Source organism: Oryx dammah, unplaced genomic scaffold (assembly GCF_014754425.2).
Source record: "Oryx dammah isolate SB20612 unplaced genomic scaffold, SCBI_Odam_1.1 HiC_scaffold_2, whole genome shotgun sequence".
NCBI classification, from domain to species: domain Eukaryota; kingdom Metazoa; phylum Chordata; class Mammalia; order Artiodactyla; family Bovidae; genus Oryx; species Oryx dammah.
The window spans coordinates 4,073,279-4,082,436 of record NW_024070186.1 but is presented as its reverse complement, the minus strand read 5'-3'; the positions used below and the strand labels follow the sequence as shown (position 1 = coordinate 4,082,436).

At 50.6% G+C, this 9,158-nt stretch overlaps 1 protein-coding gene across 1 annotated transcript in view; it reads right to left on the bottom strand.

The window, feature by feature from the left end:
* RFTN1 (raftlin, lipid raft linker 1) overlaps positions 1–9,158 on the bottom strand; it is a 227,996-nt gene that overhangs the window by 71,133 nt on the left and 147,705 nt on the right. Inside the window, exon 5 of the mRNA XM_040263565.1 lies at positions 2,559–2,901. Within this exon, the coding sequence (XP_040119499.1) occupies positions 2,559–2,901 (343 nt within the window). The remainder of the gene's footprint in view (positions 1–2,558; positions 2,902–9,158) is intronic.

Here is a 9,158-nt window from a genome sequence, read left to right as displayed (position 1 = left end):
TCGGCCCCTGGAGGGCTGTCACCATGATGACCGTCCTCTGTCCCCTGTGAGGCCAGGCCTGGGCACCAGGGCCCCGATGTGTTCACTGGCTGATGAGAAAGAGTCAAAGATTCATTTATTCCACTGGAAGAGACATAACGGTCACAGTGAGCTGCCCAAGTCTCGGAGACCTGTGGCCTCCCACGCAGAGAGCTAAGAGCCACGCTCAGGTAACAGACTGACAGCCGCCTACCAAGCAGGACGGGGGAGGGGTCGGTCACCCCTCCCAGCTGCAGTTCTCACAGGCTCTTGGGCTGACCCCCTCCAGACACACCTGAACCTTGCATTCCTTAGAAGGTTCTGGTTTTCCAGGAGAGAACAGGGGTTTGAGGAAACGAGGCGCAGGCCAAGACCCTTGGGTGCTGGGGGGGGCCCTCTGTGCGCCCAGCGACAGGGGAAGGGTCTGAGGGAGGGAACAGTCGCAGGACAGCGGGGGGCCTGGGGGGAACAGTCCTGGGACAAGTCTCCCCGGTTACTCAACCCCAGGAGGCAGCCGGTCTGGAGGAAGTCTTGGAGGAAGGTGCCCTCCGGAACAGGGAACATCGGAAACTCCTGAGGGGCCCTTCCGTATCGATGGCCTCCTTTCTCAAAGCCAGGGCTCCGTGCAGAGCTGGGGGCAATGGTCAGGATGCTGGGGCCTGTACCCCAGTCGTGAGGGCTCCTACTTAGGAGTGCTTTAAATGGGCACCTCCTTTGGCACGCATGCTCCGTTGCTTCAGTCATGCCCAGCTCTCTGCAACCCCGTGGACTGTAGCCCGCTAGGCTCCTCTGTCCATGGGATTCTCCAGGCAAGAGAGTGGGTTGCCATGCCCTCCTCCACGGGATCTTCCTGACCCAGGGATCGAACCCTCATCTCCTGCACTGTACTCAGATTCTTTACCATCTGAGCCTCCACACACCAAGGCCCTGATGAAACACTAGGCCGAATCTCTCCCAGAAGTGAGGTGGCTACATCTCCCCTTCTAAGTCATCCTTGCAAACAAGCCCCAGAATTAACCATCCCACAGTTCCCTTTTAGGGATCTATGACATAACAAGAAAAGCTATTTCACTCGCTTTTTTTTTTTTTTGCTGCACCGTGTGGCATGTGGGATCCCCTGACCAGGGATTGAACCTGGGTGCCCTGCAGTGGGAGTGCAGAGTCTTAACCACTGGGCCTCTAGGGAGCTCCCTCACCCTTTTCTGTTCTCAAAGCATAAGCAGTTTCTCATCATTTATAAGAGGCTAACCTCAAGAATTAGCATATAAATAATAACATTAACTAGGGGTTTCCCTCATAGCTCAGTCGGTAAAGAATCTGCCTGCAATGCAGGAGACCCAGGTTCAATTCCTGGGTGGGGAAGACCCCTGGAGAAGGAAATGGCAACCCACTCCAGTACTCTTGCCTGGAGAATCCCATGGACAGGGGAACCTGGCGGGCTACAGACCACGGGATCACAAGAGTCGGACACGACTTAACAGCAAAACCACCACCACCAATACCATTAACCAGGGAGACGATCCAGAAAGGCCTAAAGAGAAAGTCTCCCCAAGACTTGGGCCTCCTCCCATCAGTCTTGTCACTCTTCACCTTCCAAAGGGAAGACGGCTAGTACAAGGGCCTGGCTTCCAGGAAACAGCAGGACGCAAGACTTCTTGGAGCAGGAGAGTGAAACGGAATCACGGGGATCTGAGGGCCTCAGTAAACTCTGATCACCTGTCTGAGCGTCACACAGGAAGCAGCAGGGGGGAAGCCGGCCTGGGGTCACCCAGCAGATCTGTTTCCAGCCTGGGCGACGGATGGACTCTCTGAACCTCAGTGTACTCAGCCGCAAAGGGGGCAACGATGCAAAGTGGCCATCCACGTCACAGGAAGAAGGAAGCATTTGTTGACACTGGCTGCCAGCCTCCTTCCTGCATCGTTATTTGAAATCTCCAAACTAAAGTCCATGCCCCAGCGGCGTTAGACACCGTGGATCAGAGCAGTCGCTTCCTGGTGGCCTCTCCCTGGCCGCGTGTGCCCCACGGTACTGGTCTGTCCATGAGACAGACCCCCCCGAAGCCTGGCTGTTTACAGCGCAAGGGCTCAATCAGCAGCTTCCTGCACACCTCATGCCATGTCCTCAGCCGGTGCTCTGGATTTCCTTCTTTAGGCAGAAATTCAAAACAAGAGGACCAGGCGTAGAAGGTGCTTTCTGCACTGGTGCCCAACCATCACCATGCTTCCTGGGGTCACACGGGGTACTCTGGGGGCAGGGCATGGGGGAGAAAACACCGTGCGTTCTAGAACCTGCCACACACGTGACATTCTGGAGCCGCAACAAGTCAGCCTCCCGTGGTCTGCCCACCCCCTACCCCCAGAAGGCCCACTCAGGAAGGAAGTCAGGAGGCCCGGAAAACAGCTCGACAGCTTCTCCTGTTTGATGGACTGCCATCTCTACACTCGAATTCCATTCATTTTCCTAAAAGCCCCCCGGTGATTACTGAAAAGCTAGCAGCCGCTCTCCACGTGGCTCAGAGTCCCGGCGCTGACATACTTACTGGCCGTGAGCGGCTCTCCAGGCCCTTCCGACAGCGGGTCAGCATCTGGTCCCTCCGGAGTCCCCCGAGCAGGAGACTCTGCGCCGTCCCCCTCGCCCGGGGGCGAGCCGGGCTGCTGGGCGGCAGGCGTTCCCCCTCTCGGGCCCTGGCCGGGCTCCGGGCTTCCGTCCGTCCCCACGGCAGCGTCTGCAGCCCCCGGCTCCTCCGCAGCCCCTTGACTGCCAGGCTCCTGTGTCTCATCCTGGTCATCTGCTGGGGGGCAGCTGCCCGCAGGGCTCCCTGGGCAGCGGTACTGAGGCACGACCCCGACGAACTTCAGGCCACGACTCGCAGCCTCCTGGATCTGTGAGGCAAACCAGACCCAGGGAAACGGGTAAACGGGACGTTCCATCAGAGCCGGGGCACACGCGGCACCTCAGGGAGGCCTCGGGGGATGTTTCCCTGTGCGCGTGCGTGTGCGCGTGCACGTGTGCGTGCGTGTGCGTGCGCGTGTGTGTGTGCGCGCGCGAGCACGCACGCATCCGCACCACACAGAAAATGGGATCTTAGTTCTCTGATGTTGGAGCTGAAACTCCAATCCGTTGGCCACCTGATGCAAAGAACTGGCTCCTTGGGAAAGACCCTGATGCTGGGAAAGACTGAAGGCAGGAGAACGGAATGATGGGATGAGGTGGTTGGATGGCATCACTGACTCAATGGCCATGAGTGTGGGTAGACTCCGGGAGTTGGTGATGGACAGCCTGGCCTGCTGCAGTCCATGGGGTTGCAAAGAGCTGGACATGACTGAGCGACTGAACTGAACTGAACTGAACTGAGTTCTCCAAGCAGGGATGGAACCCACGCCCCCCTGCACTGAGCCTTAACCAGTGGACCACCAGGGAAGTCTGGATGCTCCTGTTTGAAGGTGAAATCTCTCAAGCTGGCCAAGGCTCCACCTCCTCAAGGTGGTGGCCACACGCCAGGTCTGGCCTGACTGGGGCAGAGAGGGGCTTATTTTCTTAAATTGTAAAAAAAAAAAAAGAAATAAAGCATTTGACTGTGAAGGGCTGGGATGGCCTCTCTGTGAAACGCTATGTTAGCCCCAGTTAGTAATTTTTCCTAAGAAGCTGAAAAAAGGTTCTAAAAGGATGAGCTGGAACAAAAAGAGGCTGAAAGAGGAAGCTCATTTTGCTAAGAGTTTATTTTTTTGTGTGATTCTTTTTTTTTCTGATGAATCACCTACTTCCTGCTAATCAGGCTACTATATAACTCAATACATCTATATAACCACATACTAACTACCAGATGATGTTTTATGACCCTAAGAGCTTCCTCTCTGAAACAATTGCTCTGGCAGAGAAGGGCAAAGGTGGTGAGAATCACCAGTGTGCAAAAGCTGATGCCACACCCCGAGAGAGGGCACCTCTGAGGACAGCAGCCTGGGGGAAGCACGGACGCCTGAAGACCATGCCCAGCCTGCGGGCACTGCACGCAGTGCCCCACGGCTCTCCACCCCCATCCGGTCCAGGTAACACGTGGCACCTTCTCATCTCCTGAGCCTCAAGATGGGGGGCACATGGGTGCACTGAGTTCTGGGCCACGTGAACCCTCCTCTCCCCGAGAAAGCAACCCCGCCCCCACCGCAGGCAACTGAATGTAATTGTTGTAAATTAAAGACAAATGGAAAGTAAAAGCTAAACAAAAGCAAGAGCCGGCCAAAATTAGAAGACGAGCTTTAGGGGACTTGATGGGCAAGGGTGCTCAAGTCACTTTACAAATGCAGCAGAATGGGGAGACCGTAGAGCTCTGGGAGGCTCAGTCACCAACCCCCGAGTGGATGACCTCAGAAAGCCGCCAGGCGTCAGCAGCGACCCTCTCCTGTCATTTGAGAAGGAGTAAGAAACATCAGAAAGTGAAGAGGAACTAAAGAGCCTCTTGATGAACGTGAAAGAGGAGAGCGAAAAAGTTGGCTTAAAGCTCAACATTCAGAAAACGAAGATCATGGCATCTGGTCCCATCACTTCATGGGAAACAGACGGGGAAACAGTGGAAACGGTGTCAGACTTTATTTTGGGGGGCTCCAAAATCACTGCAGATGGTGACTGCAGCCATGAAATTAAAAGACGCTTACTCCTTGGAAGGAAAGTTATGACCAACCTAGATAGCATATTCAAAAGCAGAGACATTCCTTTGCCAACAAATATCCAGCTAGTCAAGGCTGTGGTTTTTCCAGTGGTCATGTATGGATGTGAGAGTTGGACTGTGAAGAAAGCTGAGCGCCAAAGGTTGGATGCTTTTGAACTGTGGTGTTGGAGAAGACTCTTGAGAGTCCCTTGGACTGCAAGGAGATCCAACCAGTCCATCCTAAAGGAGATCAGTCCTGGGTGTTCATTGGAGGGACTGATGCTAAAGCTGAAACTCCAATACTTTGGCCACCTCATGCGAAGAGTTGACTCATTGGAAAAGACTCTGATGCTGGCAGGGATTGGGGGCAGGAGGAGAAGGGGACGACAGAGGATGAGATAGCTGGATGGCATCGCTGACTTGATGGACGTGAGTTTGAGTGAACTCTGGGAGTTGGTGATGGACAGGGAGGCCTGGCGTTCTGTGATTCATGGGGTCGCAAAGAGTGGGACACGACTGAGTGACTGAACTGAACCGAACTGAAGAAACACCAGCATGAGCTCCTCTTTAAAGGAGAAGCAAGCCTCAGCCCCTCTCCACGGATGACCCACCCTAACTTAAGGCAGAAGGTCATTTTAGTTCAGTCCTGGCCATTCTGGAAAATGATCTGGAGCAGTAATACAAATGTACAGCCCAGTTCAGTTCAGTCGCTCAGTCGTGTCCAACTCTTTGTGACCCCATGGACTGCAGCACACCAGGCTTCCCTGTCCATCACCGACTCCTGGAGTTCACTCAAACTCATGTCCATTGAGTCTCTGATACCGTCCAACCATCTCATCCTCTGTTGTCCCCTTCTCCTACTGCCTTCAATCTTTCCCAGCATCAGGGTCTTTTCAAATGAGTCAGTTCTTCGCATCAGGTGGCCAAAGTATCGGAGTCTCAGCTTCAGCATTTGTCCTTCCAAAGTCTAGCCTGTGCTAGACGTAATGATCACCATGGATCTACCATGTGTGAAACCCTGCACCATGCATTTTATATCAATGGTTTGGCCTAATCCTCGAACAACCCTGCATGGTATCATGATCTTCATTTCAGATGAGGACACTGAAGCCCAGAGACATTTAAAGTCATAAAAGCAAGCTGTGGGAAGTCAGGTTCCAAGTCAGGTTTGGCTCAGGTCCAAGTTCATTCTCTTAAGTACAAGGCCAAGGGGACACATGTCAAAGCATCAAGTTCTCCGACATGCACACGTCCACACAAATGCCCTCGGCTGGCTCAATTCACACTTCAAAAAGTTTTTTTTTAAAAACCTTGAAGTCATCATTTCCATTCTGAAAATTCATTTGTTACCCATTAATCTGTGATATCTACCTATTTTTAGAAACTGTTTTAGAAAGCTTCTAAAAGAAGACACAGGTCACAAACTTTTTAAAAACAAAACAATGAGGAGATAATTGTACCAAACAGCCTGAGGTTGAGGGAAGCTAATCTCCAAGGTTCCTGGCAGCACAGGCAAAAGAGAAACAGAATGGAGTAAGTCATGGTCAATAGGAGAGAAGCGTAATTTGCTACTAATTTGCCTAACATATAGTAGGTGATCAATAATGTCTGTTGAATCAAGGAGTGAATGGAAACAAATACTGAGTGGATCGGTGTCTCTTCTTCCAGAATGACTCCTGGAAGGTAGGGATGGAGACTGACTGATTTTTCAGCTCTGCTGCTACTGCTAAGTCGCTTCAGTCGTGTCCGACTCTGTGTGACCCCATAGACAGCAGCCCACCAGGCTCCCCTGTCCCTGGGATTCTCCAGGCAAGAACACTGGAGTGGGTTGCCATTTCCTTCTCCAATGCATGGAAGTGAAAAGTGAAACTGAAGTCCCTCAGTCATGTCTGACTCTTTGCGACCCCATGGACTGCAGCCCACCAGGCTCCTCCATCCATGGGAGTTTCCAGGCAAGAGTACTGGAGTGGTTCGCCAGTGCCTTCTCCACTTCAGCTCTAGAATCCAAGAAACCAACAAACACTTATTAAGTTCCTACACTGGCTCAAAACAGCATCATGCTTAGGTGCTGGGGCTACAAAATAGGGGTCTTAACTGTCAAAAGATTCAGCTGATTACTGAAAACAGATTTTAACATAATTATACTAACATGGCAGAATAATGCTTATGTTATTACATAAAAATAAAGATTCTAAGCTTTTAAAACAGCATTATCATAGCTGTATCTGTAAATTTTCAAAATTTATCTAACAAGCATACATATCACCTTTATAACTGAAAAAAAAAAATGAAGTCACTCAGTCGTGTCCGACTCTTCGAGACCCCATGGACCGCAGCCCACCAGGCTCCTCTGTCCATGGGATTTTCCAGGCAAGAGTACTGGAGTGGGGTGCCATTGTCTTCTATAACTTATATTGCCTTATGTAACTTCTTAAAACTGAAAAGAAGTACACATTTCAGAAAATTTTCATAGAGAAGCAAAGTGCAGTAATAGATATAAAGGTATAGAAAGTGATTGTTTCTGCCTGAAGGGGACACTGAGACCTTTCTCACAGAAGGTCAGGGCTATTACAGACGAAACAGAGTAACACGGCTGGAGGAGGCGAGGGCTATGGCAGAGCTGGAGTGTGTGAGCCTCCCCTACAACATTCATTCGGATTTCCCCCCAAATATCGTGCTGAAAAACACCTATTTGGGGACTCAACCTGCAGGAGGCTTTGAAGGATGAATAGGAGTTCACCAGACAGGTAAGAGAAAGGGACAGGGCAGTGCAGGTAAGGAGACAGAAAGATCTCCGTGGTCAAAGGCCTGATGGGGGCAACAGCCTGAGCAGTGAACAAATTTCGGGAAATATTTCTGGGACATGACGTGAGAAGCCAGGAGCGCCCAGAAATGAGGCTGGACCAGACATCACAAGGGCCATACCATGGATATCACCAAATGATCAGACGACAAAGGCTCAGACTTCATTCAGCAGCAACAGGTCCCTAACTTACCCAACACAGCAGCTCTGGAGAGCGGAAGGAGGGGGGTTTTCCAAGGGCAAAGCACAGGTTTCTTTGAATGCTCATCTTTTATCTTAAACAGTAATGAAACTGTATCCTACCCCTAGCACTGTTTAATAATCAAAACTCTTAAAAAGATGCTCAGGGTAAATGGTAAAGACACTGGCTCTCTCCACCGCAAGCTTTCCAGGGAACGTTCATCTCAAGAACACGAAACATCCTTGTGCACGAATCTTTGTCTGCAGGTCTTGGGGTGGATTCCCAGAAGTGGAATGGAAGGGCCAAGGGATATCAGCTCTTCAAAGGCTGCGTACAGGCTGCCAAACTGTTTCCCAGAAAGGGTGAGCAGTCTTTTTTAACCAGAAAACCCACATTTAGATTTTATAAAGATCAATATTTGGCCAGACCCTAGGGGCTGTGACACCTTTGATTTTTCTAGAGGTGTCAAACCAAACTCTATTTGTTTCTCACTCATTCCTTCATTTGTTACCTTTGTTAAGCAAGTCTCACAAACCTCAGAAAGGCGCATGAGACGGTGTTCTTGAGGGTTCACTTCTAACCACCAGCTCTCCTCACGCCCATGGGAACCTCCTGTACTCATTCAGATTTAGCCAGTAGTCATGTGTTCATTACTCCAAGTGTGGACTCCCCAGCCCTGCCTTTTCTCTGCGGCTCAGACCTCCATGGCCAGTGACCACAGACGATGGGTCCACCACGGGTCTCAAACTGGGGTCAAGGTGCCTCTTCTTCAGCTCCTCCTTTTCTGTAACCCGTGTATCCACTCAACTTGTCCTGCCAGACTACTCTGCGATGTTTCTGGAGCCCCACCCCCGTCCCCCAGACATCCAGGTCACTTTACTTTCAGGGACTCACCGGCTGCTGCTGGACACCACCATGGCGTCAAGCTGGGCCAGGTCTTCAAGAGCAAGGAATCAAATCCATAGAGAAGATCAAACCCTGACTATCCAAGCCACCTTGGGGAAGGAGTTCCCCACAGACTGTCACACACATCCCCACATAATTTCTCTAACAATTGCAACTAGATCACAGCAAAGCTTGGATCCGATCCTGAGTATCTTCATGCAAATCAGTGCTCCTGAATGACAGCACTCCTTCACATTATACAACCCAAACTGTCCTAAGATGCCCACTCAAACACATGATTTAACTGAAATACACCCTCATCCACCTTTTTATCACATCAGCTGCATTTAAGGACAATCTCACCCCCAGCACTTAAAAGAGTAACAACTTCTGGTTTAAGCACCAAAGATTAAACAAGACAGTTTTCAACTGACCCAAGACTTCATTCAACTCTGTGATGAGTAAGAACAAATGCAATAATTATATTCGCCCAACCTAAAACCAGACATAATAACGTGAAAAAGGTTTCTTATCTCTCTCTTTTTTTTTTTTTTGGTTTCTTTTTTCTATTGAAAAAACTTTCTTTGTATAAGAAGTCTCAATGCATCAGAAAATGATATCATCTTTG